The 20,614-nt window shown below is 43.5% G+C and overlaps 1 protein-coding gene across 2 annotated transcripts in view; it reads left to right on the forward strand.

The window, feature by feature from the left end:
- Positions 1-20,614, forward strand: part of TOPAZ1 (testis and ovary specific PAZ domain containing 1) — a 266,987-nt gene that overhangs the window by 34,904 nt on the left and 211,469 nt on the right. For both annotated transcript variants that reach the window (XM_033930089.1, XM_033930088.1), the window contains exon 3: positions 6,253-6,323. In XM_033930089.1, the coding sequence (XP_033785980.1) occupies positions 6,253-6,323 (71 nt within the window). The remainder of the gene's footprint in view (positions 1-6,252; positions 6,324-20,614) is intronic.

The raw sequence follows: 20,614 nt of genomic DNA on the forward strand, positions 1-20,614 counted from the left end.
CTCTGTTCGAGAGAGAAGAGGCCCAGTTTCTCTAATCTTTCGCTGTACGGCAGCTCCTCCAGCCCCTTAACCATCTTAGTCGCTCTTCTCTGGACCCTTTCGAGTAGTACCGTGTCCTTCTTCAGGTATGGCGACCAGTGCTGGACCCAGTACTCCAGGTGAGAGCGTGCCATGGCCCGGTACAGTGGCATGATAACCTTCTCTGATCTGTTCATGATCCCCTTCTTTATCATTCCTAGCATTCTGTTTGCCCTTTTTGCTGCCGCCGTACATTGTGTGGACGGCTTCATCGACTTGTCGATCAGAACTCCCAAGTCCCTTTCCTGGGAGGTCTCTCCAAGTACTGCCCCGGACATACTGTATTCGTGCATGAGATTTTTGTTACCGACATGCATCACTTTACACTTATCCACATTGAACCTCATCTGCCATGTCGATGCCTATTCCTCGAGCTTGATTATGTCACGTTGGAGATCTTCGCAATCCCCCTGCGTCTTTACTACTCTGAATAACTTCGTATCATCCTCAAATTTAATCACCTCGCTCGTTGTACCTATGTCCAGATCATTTATAAAGATGTTAAAGAGCACGGGTCCAAGCACCTGCGGCACCCCACTGATGACGCTCTGTTTCCTATGCTCCAGCCAGTTTTTAATCCATGTGAGTATTTCACCCTCAATACCATGGCTTGCAATTTTCCAAAGTAGTCGTTCATGCGGAACCTTGTCGAACGCCTTCTGAAAATCCAGATATACAATGTCGACTGGATCGCCCTTGTCTATCTGTCTATATTATACATTCAGGTAACACAACATTATACTACTCACTCGGGCATTCCTCAGGTTCCCATTCCATTGGTTCAGGTTCCCATTCCATTTCTGCCTTCTCAGGGAAACTCATCTATTTCCATAGCATACTTCTCATCAGTGAGCCCTGCTCCTCATCTGAGAGAGAGACTGCAAAGGATCCTCAGACAGCTTCTAATTGAGCAAACTACCATTGCCTTTTTCTCCTGGCTATTCCCTGCTTTGGAATTAGGCTTCTCTCAGCATTGCTACCTTTCTGGAGAAAACTTCCCCTCTGTACAGGCACTGGAGCTTGGCTTCTCAAAGTTCCTGTCTGTCTCTGACTGCTCCCAAGTGTGTTCAATTTATTTCTCAAAGGCTTTTTCCCTTGCATGTCTCACTGAGCAACCAAAGGTATTGCTCTCTGTGTCACAGCCCCACCTAGTCCTTTAACCCTTTCTGTGTCAACTTGCTGACTAATCTGAGTGCTAGCACCTTGTTTATGAAAGGAATAATAAGGGCAAGTGATGGGAATCCTATGCTCCCCTGCAGTATCCCTTCTCTGCTGCACTCTCTGCACTCCTCTAGGGTGAGCTACAGGTTTACTGGGTTTGTTCCTATCTTCTGGAGCAGGTACAGCTTTCAAGGAATTAGGGTTTAAGTGGGTGTTTTCACCAGTGACAGGGTCTTTCCTATCACAATACATCTTGAGTTTAAATTAGATCTTTAATCTGAGATGTTTGCATCTTAAATCTGGTTGATATCTGGAACCATTTAAGCACGAGGCAAATAAGGAGGAATGTATGAAGAGGACTGGGTGTATAACTGGTTCTTTCATTTAGATTGAAAGGGACTGAGTATAGGGGGAAGACAGATGTCAGACCATGGGAGAAGGAACGAGAGGGAGGAGATAGTATACAGCAGTGGTCTCAAACACGCGGCCCGGGGGCCACATGCGGCCCGCCAGGTACTATTTTGAGGCCCACGGCATGTTTATCATAATCACAAAAGTAAAATAAAAAACAGTTTCTTGATCATAAGTCTCTTTAGCTATAAATGACAATATTATTATTAAGACTTAGCTAAAAGGAAACTATAAACTTTATAAACTATAAAGAGTTTTACCTCATGCCAATCGTCATTTCTTTAATAAGACGTGAACTATTTTTTTCTGAGGCCCTCCAAATACCTACAAATCCAAAATGTGGCCCTGCAAAGGGTTTGAGTTTGAGACCACTGGTATACAGGGATGGGAGAGGGAACGAGAGGGCAAGGAAATGGTGCACAGGGATGGGAGAGGTGGAGAAGGGGTGATAGATGGAAGAAATACTGTTTATGGATAGATGGAAATAGGGGAGAAGAAAGAGGGAGGAGATGACATAAATGGATGGAGGGTAAGGGCAAACAGAGGGAGGAGATATGGATAGATGGGAAGGGAAGACATGGAAAAGTAGATTTTGAGGTGGAAGAAAGTTAATGCCAAAGGTGGATGTAGGGCAGAAAGTGAAGGAGAGAAAAATAGCATATTGGTAAGAAGGCCCTCAAAACAGAGCTAAGAGCACAGACAGAAGGAAGTGTAACCAGAGACTGGGAAAATATGATGAGAAAAATCATCAAATTTCCAAGTTTTCATCGGACAACAAAGGTAGTTACTATAGAAGCAGATACTATAGAAACGACGGCCTACACCTCACCACACAAGGAGCAAGAGTATTGTCTGAAAACATTAAGAAGTCCATTGAGAAGGCTTTAAACTAAGAATCAGGGGAGAGCCGACAGTCGACAACCAGTCGATGGCCCGGGCATCAGGTGACTCCAAAGAAGGAACTACAAGCGACTGCTCAAATAAAGGAGAGGAGCATGTTGAAATCAAAACTGGCAGAAAAAGAGCGCAAATAGATCCAAAAAGGGAGCAAATTGATGAAAATAGGGATGCGAAGCTTAAAAAGTCCAAGAAAGTAGCACGAAAGGAGCTCAAGTGTATGTACACGAATGCCAGAAGCTTGAGAAACAAAATGGGAGAACTGGAAGCACTAGCAAGACGAGAAGAATTAGATATCATTGGAATTACAGAAACATGGTGGAACAAGGAAAATGAATGGGACACAGTACTGCAGGGCTACAAACTATATAGAAGAGATAGAATAGGTCAAAAAGGGGGAGGTATTGCCCTCTATGTCCATGAAGGAGTAGAGTCTATCAGAGAAGGAAAGACAGAAGAAAAAGAAAAACTGGAATCCCTCTGGATTAAGATTCCCAGACAATACGAAGCAGACACAAAAATTGGACTCTTTTACCGACCCCCAGAACAGACGGAGGAAACAGATGCTGAAATGATTGAGGAAATCAACCATAGATGTAAAATGGGTAACGTAATGATCATAGGAGACTTTAACTTTCCAGGAATAAACTGGAACCTTGGAACCTCAAACTGCGGCAAGGAAACAAAATTCCTGGAAACAATAGGGGACTGTTTCCTGGAACAAATGGTAGAAGAACCGACAAGAGGAACCGCAACTTTGGACTTGGTCCTGAATGGCATAACGGGAAGGACATCAGAAGTAGAAGTCACGGTCCCGCTGGGGACGAGCGATCACAGCATGATCAACTTTAAAATAGGCATCGGGAAGGGGAAACGAACCAAGACTCAAACCACAACCTTTAACTTCAAAAAAGGGAAATATGACAACATGAGAGCCATGGTAAATAAACGGCTCAAGAAAAGGACGGATAAACTCAAAACGGTCGAACAAGCATGGTCCCTACTTAAAAATACCATCATTGAAGCACAGAATCTCTACATCCCGCAGATATCCAAAGGAAGGAAAAATAAGAACAAAGGAGAACCAGCTTGGCTAACTAAGGAGGTGAAAGATGCGATAAGGGAAAAGAGGAACTTGTTTAAAAAATGGAAACAGGAACAAACAACAGAGGTCTGGAACAGTCACAAGGTTGATCAGAAGAAATGTCACAAGGCGGTAAGGGAGGCCAAAAAGGTCTATGAGGAAAAGATTGCGCAAGAAGCCAAGAACTTCAAGCCCTTTTTTAGATATATAAAAGGAAAAAAACCAGCACAAGAGGCAGTGGGCCCTCTCGACGACCTAGGAAAGAAAGGGTACATCAAGGAAGACAAACAGATTGCAGATAAACTAAATTCGTTCTTTGCGTCTGTCTTTACCAAAGAGAACACTGCAACAATACCTGAACCAGGGAGAGTATTCAAGGGAGAAATTGAGGAAAGCCTCACCACAGTGAATGTGGATTTGGACATGATATACTATCAGATCGATAAACTAAAAAGCGATAAATCCCCTGGACCGGATGGAATTCACCCGAGAGTGCTAAAGGAGCTTAAGGTAGAAATCGGAGAACTGTTACAATCCCTAGCTAGCTTGTCAATTAGAACCGGGCAAATACCAGACGACTGGAGGATAGCAAATGTCATCCCAATCTTCAAAAAGGGATCAAGGGGAGAACCAGGAAACTACAGACCTGTGAGTCTTACGTCGGTTCCTGGGAAGATGGTTGAAGCACTAATCAAGGATAGCATAGTGCAGCACCTGGATAATCATGACCTGATGAGAGCTAGTCAACACGGTTTCAGGAAGGGGAAGTCATGTTTGACAAATTTGCTTCAATTTTTTGAGAAGGTGAACCAACATATTGATAGTGGAGAACCGGTGGATATCGTATACTTGGACTTCCAGAAAGCATTCGACAAGGTACCACACGCAAGGCTCATGAGGAAACTACAAAGACATGGTATAAAAGAGGATATACTAAGATGGATAGACAAATGGCTGGAGAACAGATTGCAAAGGGTGAGCATAAATGGGAAGTTCTCGGACTGGGAGAAGGTGACGAGCGGCGTGCCCCAGGGATCGGTTCTTGGGCCCATCTTGTTCAATATCTACATAAATGATCTAGAAGCGGAAACAACAAGTAACATAATCAAGTTTGCAGATGGCACAAAACTATGTCGGGCAGTTGGGTCGCAAATGGACAAAGATGCACTTCAAAGAGATTTGAACCAACTGGAGAAATGGGCGGAAAAGTGGCAGATGAAATTTAATATAGAAAAATGCAAAGTGATGCACCTGGGCAGGCAAAACAAAGAACAAGAATATAAAATGTTAGGTATAACATTGGGCAAGAGCGAACAAGAAAGCGACCTGGGGGTACTGATAGACAGGATCCTCAAGCCGTCGGCTCAATGCGCAGCGGCGGCAAAGAAAGCAAACAGGATGTTGGGTATGATAAGGGCATCACGAGTAGATCGGCGGATGTCATAATGCCGCTTTATAGAGCAATGGTCAGACCACACTTGGAATACTGTGTCCAACACTGGTCTCCCTACCTAAAGAAGGATATAACCCTACTAGAGAGGGTGCAGAGACGAGCCACAAAACTAATAGAAGGTATGAAGAATTTGAGTTACGAAGAACGCCTCGAAAAACTAGGATTGTTTACCCACCAGAAGAGAAGGCTGCGAGGGGATATGATAGAGACTTTTAAAATACTAAAAGGTTTCGACAAAATGGAGCAAGAATCTTCGTTATTCACATTGTCAACAGTGACTCGAACAAGAGGTCATGGACTAAAACTTAGGGGAGGCAGACTCAGGACTAATATCCGGAAGTTCTGCTTCACACAGCGAGTGGTGGACGCCTGGAATGCTCTCCCAGAGGAGGTTGTGACAGAGACCACCATTCTGGGATTCAAGGGCAAGTTGGATGCACATCTTCATGCAAATCACATTGAGGGATATGGGTGAACAAGGTGTCCATTAGAGAACACCTAGCTTGGCCTCTGCGTGTGCGGGTCACCGGACTAGATGGACCTAGGGTCTGATCCGGTGAAGGCATTTCTTATGTTCTTATGTTAAAATGATTTATTTCAATTTAGTGATTGAAATACATCAGTTTTGACAATACTTCCGCTCTCTATTTTGCACTGTTCAGGAAGAAATGCCTATCTTTCTATTTCTCTGGTGTTGTACCACATGCAGAGTCTGTGTATATTAGGACTTTTAGTTTGTGGTCCTGTATTTGCAAAGGGTTTATCTGTGTTCTGCATGTGTAACCAAGGCCAGGTGTTCTAGTAGGAAAGAATGTCATGAAGCGTTATTGGTGTCATGGCCCCCAAATAGGAAGGTATTGGTTCTTCAGCCCTTTTGGACCCAAAATAGCCTTCGCTTAAAAATTAGCAAAGGACCACAGCCTTATACAGTAGGTATTGATATATTTAGCATGAACAAAGGTGGTGCTTAGCTAAAGTGATGTGTAAAACATATATCCAGAAAAAAGAATTGGTAGACCCAAGGGGCAGATGAATGTATAATCTGATTCTGCTGTTCCACATGTGTAATTTATGTTTTCTACTATGACGCTAAACTCTGTGGTAGTGTTTTCCCTTATTTTAAGCACACTTGAGAAAACTGTCTAAAATTCATTTTTATTATTTGCAGCCCAAAACTTCCTGCTTGCCACCGTGGAGGGGCAGATTTTAATCGATATTGTTATGGTTCCTTCGTCACAGGTAAAAAATTAAAAAATGAAATTACGTTAACTGAAATATAGCTTAAACAAAATTAATTTGGATAATTGTTCTGAATTAAATATTAATCTCTCTGATGTTCACCAAGATTTCAACCTGAATTTGAGGCAGAGAATATCAGTATGCTCAGATGCTAGAGTTTGTTGACAATTTATTTCTATTTCCAAAGTCAAATGATTTTCTTCTCACCTATAGATTCATTGTAAAAATATAATGAGAATGAAGGTGTGCTAAGTGCTTCTGAATATGTTTTCTTCCCTGAATCTGCTGATTTTAAGTTGATACACATTAGATTTGTTGAGGTTCAGTTTCACAAGTTTGGGGTCTTGATGTGCTAGCATTAGGGTTGTGGGTTCCATTATTTGTAGAATAGATAGTGTACTGCTAGCCTACATATATGTACTCCCAAATGTAATTTCTGTTTTTGATGATAATCTCTATGTATCTTATGTGTGCTCTACTGTATAGTTTTCATGTATCTTGTTAAATCATATTTGTCTGTTCATTCTTATTTCTGTGCTAAACTGCTAGAGCAAATTTGTTTGTGTATGTTTGCATGAAGAAATAAGTATTACACACAAACATATGCACACTTCCCCCTCCCTATTTGCGGTTTTGATGTTCGCAGTTTTGATTATTCGTGGGGGATTTCCCCAAGCCCCCCCTGAGAATTGCTCGTTGGCATAGAAAAAAACAGCCCCGGAACTTGGATAGGAGTGAAGAGGGGGGGGCGATCGGAGGCGGCAGGGGGTGATCGGAGCATGGGACCTTACCTGGTGGTCTAGGTCTCACGAGTTCCTGTGTCTCACAAGACTACACAGGGAGTTCCTGCTGTAGTCTCGTGAGACCACGGGAACTCACAGCACAGCTCTGCACGGAGCAGGAGTGTATGAAGATCGCTCCTGCCCTGCATCACCGCTAGACCACCAAGTAAGGTCCGGGGGTGGGTCAGGGTCGGCCCAAAAGTTATTTGTGAATTTTCCCTATTCGTGGGCCGGCTCTGCCCCTAATCCCCGCAAATAGGGAGGGAGAATTGTATTGTGTAGATTTGCAATAAGCTTCACTTAATATGGAATCTTGGCAGTCAGCCAGATATGTAGGAGGCTAGAAGGTAACTGGAACAATTGTGAGCCCACTAGGGACAGCAAAAATACCTGAAAATGTGTACAGCACTGTGTACATCTAGTAGCACAATAGAAATGAAATTGTTTATGGCAACTGACAGCCAATTGAATTACAGTGAGGTCTGCTATCTTCTCTGTCACTGCCCCCTCTCTTTGGAATAGTATTCCAAATTATTTACGCGAAGAATCAAATCTTAATAACTTTAAGACGAAGCTAAAGACATTTCTTTTCCTTGATGCCTTTGAGGCCTAACTGTCCTTTTAAGGGCAATCGAGCAAAAATACTATTGAGTTTAATAGCAGCCCTCCCTCTTGTTTTTTCCTTAATTGTTCTCTTTTACTTTGCCTAATGTAGTTCTTGCCTTTTACCTTTTGTTCTTGTTTGTCTTTGTTTTTAAAAGTTTTTATAGTTACAGTTTGGGGACGTATTGTCACCTCAAACTTGTATCTTAGTTAAAGTTTGTTTTCTGTGGTATAAGAAATTTTAAATAAACTTGAAACGTTACGATTTTAAAAACCTGCTCAAGAAGACTGGAGAGAAGAACTTTGTGTGTGGGCAGGTTTTGAAGGAGGTAAATCGCTATAGAAGAACCTGCTGAATGTAGTGAGGATGGAGAAATTTTAGAAAACGTGGGAGCTTTATAAGAGAAAATTCAAGAGCACATTGAGGACACATTAATATGTTCAGAAATATTTAAATAGGATAAATAAGAATAATGTTAAACATGCATTGGCTATATTGAATAAAATTATATAATCTTATGAGGGGGTTGCTGAAAAGTTCTCAGCCAATCTAAGAAGGGAATGATGTGGAGCCATGCAACTTATAAGTTATTCCATATATTCACCCTTAAGTTCAACACACTTCACACATCATATCTAAAGTCTCTAACCCTTTCAAAATATATTCTGATGTCATCACCGAAATACTACTCCTCTGCTGCAATCACCTCTGAATCACTTAAAAATTGTTGCCCTTTCCAACTCTTTTTAAGGTTTGGAAATAGAAAATAGTCAAATGGATCAAGATCTGGGGAGTAGGATGGATGGTCTTTACACTAAAAACCAAACTGCTTCAAAACATCCAGCCTTGTGAGCGGGTACATTGTCTTGCACCCACAGCTTTCCTCTCCTTTTTTTTTTTTTTTTCTTTCAATGCCTCTTTTAATCAGCACAGCCAGTTACTGTAGTATTCTGCATTAACTGTTTTGCCCTTTGGAATACAGTCAGAAATTACAACACCTTCCTGATCCTAAAACACTGTGGCCATGACCTTTCTTGAATTTCCTTGGCCTTGGAGAATCTGAGTGCCACCATTGCATGGACTGTTGTTTTCTCTCAGGATCACAGTGGTGTAACCATGTTTCATCAACAATAACTAGTCATTCCAAAATGTTGGCAGCAGCTTGCTGAAAATGCTGCAAAATCAACTTGGAAGTGTCCACTCAATGTCATTTCTCTTCAGCATTCAAACATTTGGGCACCCACTTAGCTGACAGCTTCTGCATACCCAGCTGCATATGGTACATATAACAAGTCCCCTGGATATCTGTAATGTCTCAGCAATTGTTTTAGCAGATATTCACCGATCTGCCAAAATCAATTCATGGACATGGTCAACAATTTCAGGAATTGATAGCGTTTGAAGCCTCCTAGGCTTCTTTGGTTTTGAAATCTCCATGTTGAAAGTTTGTACACCACTTCACTGTGGAGTATGATGGGAATTTGTCACTCAGTGTTTGCATCATACATTCATGGATTTCCTTTGCAGTTTTCTTCTGCAGAAATAGGAACTTCATAACAGCTCAGAGCTCCACACTTGTTTCTTTGATATGGTTCAATCAATGATCTGAAACAATGTCAAAACAGCATTACAGTTCTGCAAATTGGCACTTTGCTAAATAAAATAACACACTTTTCAGCTACAGTGACAAAATAATGCTCATAATTAAGAAAGTTGGTTGGGCTGAGAACTTTTCAGCACCCCCTCATATACAGTACAATAGTCCAGTGATTCCCAAAATGGGTTCCTGGCACTCTCTTCAGGGGTTCCTCAAGAAATTAGATTATAGAGTCTGTTTGAACATATATACATGAATTGAGGGTCCATGGAGTATGAAAAAATATTTAAGGCGTTCTGCCATAGTAAAAAGTTTGGGAATCACTGCTATATAGTCTGTGGTTAACTTTGAAATGTACATGACAGGTTAATTTGCATGGCATATACATGGACAAAGAGAGAGGGCATTTGTGCAGAAGTTAGCCTTATTGAAACATAAAAGCATGCTGGCAGATAAAGGCACTAAAATCGCTGCCATTGCGGCCTCAAAACACCTCCTTTTTGCTTCAAAACAGGTAGGATGGACACCTCAGGCCAGGATACAAAGCGGATCCGTATGGTCATTTCTTCCGCCTATATCGGAAGTGAGAAGCACCTGCCTATATCTATGAATGTGCATTCCATGAGCAGCGTTGCTTCCTCGTGGGTGGATTTCTCTTGGTCTTCTCTGCATGAATTCAAGAAGTTTTACAGTGTAGACGTGACAGCCAAGCATGACTCCGCATTTGGATCTTCAGTTCTGGCAATAGGCTCATTAGTCCCACTCTAAGCTTGGGTACTGCTTTAATACGTGAACAACACTCTCAATACAAAAAGATGAAAAATGAAGCCAAAAGCACAACTTTGCTCAACCCAAAGTTAGCTTATTATTGCAGTAAGCCATTGTGTAGAACAGTGTTCTTCAACCACCGGTCCATGGACCAGTGCCGTTCCACAGAAATTTCCTGCCGGTCCACAGGGCCAGCACATGCATCAGGCCCAAAACAGTGTTCTTCAACCGCCGGTCCACGGAGCAATCGATGCGGCGTTATCTTTGAGCCTGCTCCCTCTTCCTAACTGATTCAGTGCACAAAGTCACGGGCATCCTGCGCCTGAACCGGAAGCCTTCTCTGACGTTGCAACGTCAGAGGGAAGGCTTCCAGATGAGGCACGGGATGTGCAAGGTGCAATTAGTACTATTATGGGGGCGAGGTCTGGGGTAGAGATGGGCGGGGTTTGGCCCACGACTTAGCCCAGTGTTCTTCAACCGCCGGTCCACAGACCGATGCCGGTCCACAGAATAATTCTTTTATTTCTGCCGGTCCATAGGTGTAAAAAGGTTGAAAAACACTGGTGTAGAAGAGAGGAAAAAGGATCTCAAACCTATTCAGTGTGTAAGGGAACAGAAATAGAGACTTATCGGTTCCAGATTTCTCATTGATCCTGAAAAAAACTGTATGCTTCACAGTGCAAACTCAAAATGTTTAAATAACTTCTAAAATAAAGTTCAAAACTACTCCCCACATTTATATACTGTGGATATATCACTTATGCACTGTGGTTATATTGTTTAAAATACATTATTCTTGAAACATCTGGCTTTTAGCAGAGCAATTTAAAAGTTAATCAATGAATATTCATCTTTCAGGGGCAGATTCTCAAAACTAAAATCTACCTTTAACTTGTTAAACCGGTGAATTAGCAAAATGGCTTACTGAGGTCTTTTCTGAGTTTCCTAGCAGTCTCTGATACTGCCATGCAAATGTAGTACAATGAGGTCATTAATATTAAAATGATCACTCTGAGTGATTTCTATAATTCTCTAACCTCATTGTGCCACATTTGCAGCCAAAATTTGCCGACAGGTCGGAGCTGTCGTTGCCTGACTTTCTGATCATTGCTTGAGCGCTGATTGGCTCAGGCACTGACAGGAAAGTAAGGTTTGACAGCTCTCTCCTGCCGCATCACACAATCACCCCAACACTACTAAACCCCTAATCCCCCCTCCCCACACACACAGTGGTGAGATGCCCTCTCCCTCCCACTGCCAACCCTCCCAAGGCAGTGGGAGAGATTCGGCCTCCCCTGTGCCTCCGTCAACCTCCAACCCCTACCCCTTATTTTGCTTTATAATGGCTGGCTAGAGGGATGCCTATCCCTCTGGCCGGCAGGCCTCCCCGGTACATCCTGGGATACACTGAAGAGGGGCCTGAGGCTCTGATTGGCCCAGGTTGTTTAAGGACCCTCCTATGGGAGTGGCCTTAGGCGTCTGGACCAATCAGAGCCTTAAAATTAATTTTGCATTGCGCATGCACAACCATTACACATATAAGTGTGCTTATGTTCTAGAGCTGTACCTGCTTTAGTATTGATAGTATATGTGCAGCATTCTTTTACTTCGGCGCCATTTTTGAAGGATCAGTGAGTTGTCACCTCTGTTACAGCAGTAAGTACGTTTTGAGTTAAACTGAGGGTGCATTAGTAGAACACTTTATTATCAAGTGTTAAGAAATGTAAATAAGTGCTGATTTATTGTTTGGTTTATATTGTTTTGTAGAATGTGACGCTACTACAATACTACATTACATTTGATGCTGCCATCATTTTGTGACCCCGAAGAAGCCATTATATTTGGCGAAACGGGTCCCGTCAGGATAGCCTGCTTATTAAGATAAGTGCTCCATTGGGCTGTTTTATTAAGATACTGTAAGTACTCTATTTAAATAAGGTTGTACTTTAAACAAAGAGCTGACCAAGCAATAGTGATTAGCTTCATATTGAAATCACTGAAAGATGAATATTCATTGATTAACTTTTAAATAGTTCTGCTATATGCCAGATGTTTCTAAGATAATTTATTTTGAACAATATAGCCATAGTGCATAAGTGATATATCCACAATATATAAATGTGGGGGGTATTTTTGCACTTTATTTTGATTATAGAGTTTATTTAAATATTTTGAGTTTGCACTGTGAAGCATAGAATTTTTTTTCAGGATCAATGATATAAATCTGGAACTGATAATCTGTCTATTTCTGTCTCATTACACACTGAGCAGATTTATGAGATCCTTTATTCTCTCTTCTACACATCAGCTTACTGCAATAATAAGACTGATTCTTGTAGCAGCTGGCTGAGGTAAGCCATGACTATATTCTTTGGTTGGAGTGAGGCAAAGGGTTTTTTTTTTTGTGTGTGTCTGTGAAAGGTGTTTGTGTACCAATTGCTTCTAGCAAGCCAGGCTAGTCTACCACATATTGGACTAGATTCACAAAGCAAACCGATCATGTACCACTCGGTTTGCGCTCACTTTCCGACTCCAGCTCGATTCACTAACCTTCCTCCAGACCCCATCCGCACCTGATCTGATCTGCGCATGCAAATGAGTAAAAAGGCATATATATTTCTTAACGTGTCGATTCATGAAACCATTTCGGCCAAACCAACTAGCCTTTCCTGTCCAAAAAGTTATGACTGCTGAGGACCAGTCGTTTACATCCTCGCCGACTATTTCTGCCTAGCAACTGACGCGTACATGTTAAGAACCCCTTTAAAAATATATATCTTCACCTCCAGAAATCCAAAATATATCAAAACTTTTAAATATATATAAATGTTCATGTACATAAGCGTTAGAAATATTTTTTTTCTTTTTTTGGAATGCGCATAGCGAGCGTAAGAGTGAATCTCAGATTTGGAATGCGCATGGCGAGAAAATAGCAGATTTAACCCTGTGCTCTCCTTACACGTTGTACATTTCAAATATCAATGCCAAATAACAAAAAAAAATCCAAAATCAAATAAAACTTTTATGGGCCAGCTATCCTTCCCCCCTTCCTTCCAGCTGGATTGTCGCGTGCATGTGACGTCAGGATATTGCTAGTGATTGCTACTTGCTTCACGGCTGATAGAGCCGCACAGCCTCCTGGGATTCATAGGCTGTATATAACAGTGCGTGATCTCAGCGCATTCAACTGCTGTTAACTGTTGTGCCTTCTAGCAACTTAACAGTACTTTTCCAGAGAGAAATGGACGGCGCTCGTCAGCTACACTATCTGCTTCTTTTGGAGCATGAGTATGTCGGTTGGTAAGAAGACTTCCTTATATTGCCTTTTTTATGACGACAATGCTTTGCGGTAGGCGCGTTCAGAGCCCGCTAATGATGTCCACGATTAAACCACACCCCATTTCTACACAGTGAAGTCCTAAAGAGCTAGCGCATGCGTTATGAGCTTCAAAACCAACAAGGATACAGTGCGCACACGCGCGTCGATCGATGTTTCAACACTAATAGTAGCGTGTTTACGATTGGATCATTTGCATGGACAAGTTTTACTGAATCGATCGCCTACAATGACTGAAACGGATAGGACACAAAGCAGATAGATTTTGGGACTTTAATGAATCCTGCCCATTGTGTTTCTTGCTGGGGTGGGAGGTTTTAGCTTCTGCTGCAGAGAAGCTGACCATGGGTCTGTAGAGTTTGGGGACCTCAATACAGAAAGTTTTATTTATTTATTTTTTTTGCAACAGCCTAAGGAGATCAGCTCCAGTTGAAGAGAGAGAATGAATTTATAACAGGCATTTGATTTCCTTTGTTTCCTTTTTCTGAATAGAGTTTGTGTGTATACAACTCCAGTGTGCAGGCTTAATTAAGCCACTGTTGGCACCTGCTAAGCCAGCAGCATATCTATGCATTGCAGCAGTGAGAGCTGCCTTAATTACCCCACTTCAGCTGGGAATAGCTATCTGAGTTTTGCAAAGAAAAGAACTGCTGTAGGAACAGAAACTGTTTGAAATCCTGGAGTGGATTTACTAGATAAAGCCAGTACTACAGGCTGTGCAAGAGAAGATGCAGCTTGCTGCCAAAAGGAAACAAGTGTTTATTCTGGCAATTGTGACTACTGCCTAAGGGCTGGATTCACTAACCTAGGTCTGACGAATTCACAAAAAATAAATATGCAGATGGTCTGCGCATGCCCGTCCGAGCCGGGGCTGTTTTTTGTTTTTTTTTTTACTTTTCTGCACGCGCCCTCCTGCTCTCCCCTTCCAAGCCTTGATTTTGCAACCCAGACTCTCCTGCTCTCTGCCACCTTTCCTGCAGTGTGAACCTGTGGGTTTAAAACGGGGCTGCACTGCGGTGTGCAGCCCCATTTTAAACCCACGGGCTCACACTGTAGGGAAGACAGCAGAGAGTAGGAGCTCTGGGCAGAAAGCAGGGCTCGAAGATCGGGGCAGAAAGGGACAGGTGCCACACGTTTCATTTTCAGGGCAGAGATCTTGGCTGCAAGATTGGGACGAGCAGGCAGGAGACACGGGACAGAGCAGAGCTGGAAAGTCAGAAAGACGTTTTCGACTGGTCCTCAGCAGTCGCTTTTCAGGATGAGCGGAATGCCCATTCGAATCGCAAAATTTGATTAGTGAATTGCGTCCCTGCCTACTTTGCATGCAGTTCCCTTCATTTGCATGCACGGATTGTAATCGAATCGATACACGGATCGGTTTGCTTAGTGAATCTAGTGTGGAATAGAAGCAGTGGAATTCCTGCAGGAAAGTGCTGTTTTTAAAAGTCAGTACTCCAGGTTATACTGGTGAGAGACAAGAATCTGAGGACCCAAAATGGGAATTTGGGAGCAAGAGTGGCAAGAAACCTAGCTGATCTTGCAACAGAATCCTGGCAGGGTCAGAGGAGCACAAGAAATTAAGTGCCCTGAAGCCGGTAGAGAACCAAGGGGCTAGCCAACAGAGAGAAGCAGGTTTTTAACTCAGGACAGTGGTGAAATGGAAACAAAGAGGCTCCAAGAAGGGAAAAGAGACTAGTGAGGGGTACCAGTTGACGGTCCAAACTGACTCACGGACAATCCAAGAGAAGAAGCCCGGTCAAACTCTGATTTAGAGCCCACTGAAGGATGAAGTGCCATGGTATCTTAGCCAGAAAGTGAGACAGAGCTCCAGGAGGACTACCTGGAAGGGGTCCAAAGCACACCACCATATCTAGCTACTGAGCTTGACCAGGCTAAGCACCAAAATAAAGATCTGTTAGAAGACCTGCTATATGCTGTTGAATATGTAGCTAAATTAAGTAAGGAAAAGAAAAATCTCTAGAGGCAGTTGGTAGAAGTTCAGGACCAGTTGTTTAGGCAAAAGGAAAATACGGAAGAGGTTCAAGAAGCCAACAAAGCTGTTCAGACTCAGCTGATTGAAATGTAAGTATCTAAGAATAAAATAGTGAAAGAACTGAATGAGGAAATTGGCAACCTCAGAGCAAGAAATGAGGTATTATCCCAAACATTAAAGGAACAAGTCTGCCTTGTATCAGTCCAGAAGGATGACTATCGGGCCAAAGCAGAGGCTGCAAATGTCAAAGTGAAGCACCTGCAGCAGGAGTTAGCAGCAACAGTGCCAGACTGGCAGTATACCGTACTGCAGGAGCAGCTAAATGAAGCAGTACAGAACTGTGAGGCAATGAAAGCCGAGGCAAGTGGGCTGGAAGAGCTGAATGGCAAGCTCCAAAGAAAGTTACAAGAGATTTACCTCGGAGAGGAGGAGGGGCGAAGATGGCTGGGGGAACCCAGCAAGAATTCACTCAGCTAAGAAAAAAGAATGATGTGTTTTCCTGGAAGTTGGGGGAAACCCAGGCTCAGCTTGCTACCGAGACTGCCAAGGGGCAGGAGTGCCAGAAGCAAATAGAAAAAACTTGAAACTTCATCCTATGCCCTCTCATTGCAGAGTTTCCTTTCAAATTAAAGAGACTCGACTCATGCGCATTTACATTACGTAGGTATTTAAATGCATCTATCATATCTCTCCTCTTCCGCCTTTCCTCCAAAGTATACAGTACAGATTGAGATCTTTAAGTCTGTCCCCATACACCTTATGATGAAGACCACATACCATTTTAGTAGTCTTCCTCTGGACCAACTCCATCCTTTTTATATCTTTTTGAAGGTGCGGCCTCCAGAATTTTACACAATATTCTAGTCTAAATGAGGTCTCGCCAAAGTCTTATAGAGGGGCATCAATATCTCCTTTTTCCTACTAGCCGTACCTCTCCCTATGCAATCTAGCATCCTTCTAGCTTTTGCCATCACCTTTTCAACCTGTTTGGACACCTTAAGATCATCACATACAATCACACCCAAGTCCCGCTCGTCTGTCGTACTCTTCTGGCTTCAGGGCACTTAATTTCTGTCACGCACCCAAGTCCCGCTCTTCTGTCCTAAATGGCTTGTAGCTCCAAATCTAATTTTTCTATTTGTTTCTGGCACTCCTGCCCCGTGGCAGTCTCGGTAGCAAGCTGAGCCTGATTTCTTCCAACTTCTGGGATAACACATCATTCTTTTTTCTTAGCTGAGTGAATTTTTGCTGGGTTCTCCCAGCCATCTTCGCCCCCCTCTTCACTCCTTAATCTTTACCGTTCCCTCAGGTTTTTGCAGCCCAAATGCATGACCTTGCATTTCTTAGCATTAAATTCTTCAAGCTTCACCAGGTCTTTCTTCATGTTATTCACACAATCTGGCATGTCTACTCTATTGCAGATTTTGGTATCATCTGCAAAGAGGCAAATTTTACCCAACAACCCTTCAGCAATATCATTTATAAAAATGTTAAAAAGAACAGGCCCAAGAACAGAACCTTGAGGCACACCACTGGTAACATCCTTTTCCTTAGAGCGATCTCCATTGATCACTACCCTCTGTCACCAACCAGTTCTTGACCCAGCCCGTCACTTTGGGACCCATCCCGAGGGCACTCAGTTTATTTATTAGATGTCTGTGTGGAACACTGTCAAAGGCTTTGCTAAAATCTAAATACACCACATCTAGCGTACATCCTCTATCCAATTCTCTGGTCACCCAGTCAAAGAAATTGATCAGATTTGTCTGACAAGACCTACCTCTAGTAAATCCATGTTGCATCCGGTCCTGTAATCCACAGGATTCCAGAAACTTGACCATTCTCTGTTTTAAAAGTGTTTCCATTAATTTGCTTACCGGCCTGTAATTCCCTACTTCTTCCTTCCACTTTTGTGGAGAGGGACCACATCTGCCTTTCGCCAGTCCTCTGGTACCACTCCTGACTCTAGAGACTTGTTGAAAAGGTCAGTCAGCGGAGCTACCAGAACTTCCCTAAGTTCCTTCAGCACCATCAGATGTACACCATCCGGCCCCATCGCTTTGTCTACCTTTATTTTAGCTAGCTCCTCACGAACAGAACCCTCTGAAAATCGATCAGGGTCTATTACTCCTCCATCCCTATTCACATTTGTCATAGAAACATAGAAACATAGAAAGTGACGGCAGATAAGGGCCAAGGCCCATCAAGTCTGCCCACACCAATGACCCTCCCTACCTCCCTTTGCGAAGAGATCCCACCTTTCGATCCCATTTAGCTTTAAAATCAGGCACACTGCTGGCCTCAATCACCTGCATCGGAAGACCATTCCATCGATCCACCACCCTCTCGGTGAAGAAGTATTTCCTGGTGTCGCCATGCAATGTCCCTCCCCTGATTTTCCATGGATGCCCTCGTGTTGACGTGGGTTCCTTGAAGAAGAAGATATCCTCCCCCACCTCGATACGGCGCGTGAGGTACTTGAATGTCTCGATCATGTCCCCCCTCTCCCTGCGTTCCTCTAGGGAGTAGAGCTGCAATTTATTCAGCCGTTCCTCATACGGGAGATCCCTGAGCCCCGTGACCATCCGTGTGGCCATTCGCTGGACCGATTCAAGTCTCAGCACATCTTTGCGGTAATGTGGTCTCCAGAATTGTACACAGTATTCCAGATGGGGTCTCACCATGGACCTATATAATGGCATTATGACTTCGGGCTTACGGCTAACGAAACTCCTTCGTATGCAACCCATGATTTGTCTGGCTTTAGATGAAGCTTTCTCCACCTGAGTTGCAGTCTTCATGTCCTCACTGATGATTACCCCTAAGTCTCGTTCCGCTACAGTTCTCTCTAGGATCTCACCATTAAGAGTGTAAGTCTTACATGGATTTTTGTTGCCAAGGTGCATGACCTTGCATTTTTTGGCATTGAAGTTTAGTTGCCAGGTCCTGGACCAATTCTCCAGTAGGAGGAGGTCGTGTGCCATACTATCGGTCTTGGATTTGTTGTCAGGTCCTGTTGTGTTCTTGTCCACTATATTGCATAATTTGGCATCATCGGCGAATAACGTTAATTTACCCTGAAGCCCCTCAGCCAAGTCCCTTATGAAGATGTTGAACAAGATTGGGCCCAAGACCGAGCCCTGCGGCACTCCACTTATCACCTCTGTCGTTTCGGAGGGGGAGCCATTCACCACCACCCTCTGAAGTCTACCCCCCAGCCAGTCCCCCACCCATGTAGTCAAGGTATCTCCCAAACCTATAGAGCTCATCTTGCTCAACAACCTGCGGTGTGGTACACTATCGAATGCTTTGCTGAAATCTAAGTACACGACGTCCAGGGACTCCCCAATATCCAGCTTCCTCGTCACCCAGTCAAAGAAGCTGATCAGGTTGGATTGACAGGACCTCCCCTTTGTAAACCCATGTTGACGGGGATCTCGCAGATTCCCCTCGTTAAGGACCGTATCCAATTGGTGCTTGATTAGAGTTTCCATTAGTTTGCTTACTATTGATGTGAGACTCACTGGTCTGTAGTTCGTAGCTTCCGTCCTGCTTCCTTTTTTGTGGAGTGGAATGACATTAGCCGTTTTCCAGTCTAGCGGGACTTTTCCTTTGCCGAGGGAGAGATTGAAGAGTGTTGATAGTGGTTTCGCCAAGGTGTCTCTTAACTCCCTGAGTACTCTGGGGTGTATGTTGTCTGGCCCCATAGCTTTGTGAACCTTGAGTTTGAATAGTTCACTGTAAACACTACTGGGCGTAAACTCGAAGCTGCAAAACGGGTCTATCGAGCTATCCCCTGTTGGTAGCTGAGGGCCGGATCCCTGCGTCTCACGGGTGAAAACTGAGCAAAAGTATTCATTTAACAGTTTAGCCTTCTCGGAGTCTGATTCTACATAGTTCCCGTCCGGTTTCCTAAGGCGTACTATCCCTCCTGTGTTCCTGTTTCTATCACTAATATACCTAAAGAATGCTTTATCGCCCTTTTTGATATTCTTTGCTAGATTCTCCTCCGCCTGCAATTTGGCCTCTCTGACTGCTGTTTTGACGGTTCTTGACTTGGCCAGATAGTCTTCCCTGGAGCCCTGCTTCCCTGAATGTTTAAAGGAGATGAATGCTCTTTTCTTCTCTTTTATGAGGTTGGAGACCTCCGTAGAGAACCACTGTGGTTTGTTTTTTCTTCGTCGTTTACTTACAGATTTAATAAATCGGTTTGTTGCTTCGTGTATGGTAGCTTTCAGTGTTGACCACAATTCCTCTACATTATCAGTCTCTGCTTGGTTTTGCAGCGACTGATGGATGAATTCCCCCATGTCCTCGAAGTTGGTGTCCTTGAAGCTGAGGACCTTAGTTAATGTGTTGGATTTGGTGAAACCTTTTCTGAGGTTAAACCATACCATGTTGTGGTCACTGGATGACAGCGTGTCTCCCACAGAGACATCTGTGACACTTTCTCCGTTGGTAAGTATTAGGTCTAGAATCGCTTGATCCCTAGTTGGCTCCAAAACCATTTGCTTGAGTCTTGCTCCCTTTATAGAGTTTAATAGCCTTCTGCTGCTGCCGGTCGCAGAGGAAAGTGTGTTCCAATTCACGTCAGGCATATTGAAGTCACCCATCAATACTGTGTCCCCACGCAAGGTGATATTCTCTATGTCCTCGATTAATTCCATATCAAGGTCTTCCTGTTGCCTTGGAGGTCTGTATACTATGCCAAGGTACAGGCATTTGTCCTTTCCCCTGGCCAAATTTACCCAAAGGGATTCCCCTGTGTACCTAACATCTGTGATTCTGGTAACTTTGATGTCATCTTTGGCATATAGTGCTACCCCTCCTCCCATTTTGCCCTCCCTGTCTCGGCGGAACAAATTGTAACCCGGTATGACCATGTCCCACCTGTGAGAGTCTGTAAGCCAGGTTTCGGATATCGCCACCACATCTAGGTCGGCGCCCCTCATTTCCGTCTCCAATTCCAGAATCTTGTTGCCCAAACTGTGGGCATTGACGTACATAGCCTTCCAAGTCCTAGGTTTGTTATGGCTATCTAGTGATATTCCCGATTGAGCTCCATCGGCTCCTTTGGTATTGTTTGCAATGTGTGTATTCTCCTTAGACCCTGAAACACAGTGTGAACTTACTCCGGACTCGGAAATGTCAGTATCCCCCCCGAACACGGAAATGTGAGCACCCCCCCCAGATCCATGATTGCTATGTGT

This window comes from Geotrypetes seraphini, chromosome 2 (genome assembly GCF_902459505.1).
Source record: "Geotrypetes seraphini chromosome 2, aGeoSer1.1, whole genome shotgun sequence".
NCBI lineage: Eukaryota > Metazoa > Chordata > Amphibia > Gymnophiona > Dermophiidae > Geotrypetes > Geotrypetes seraphini.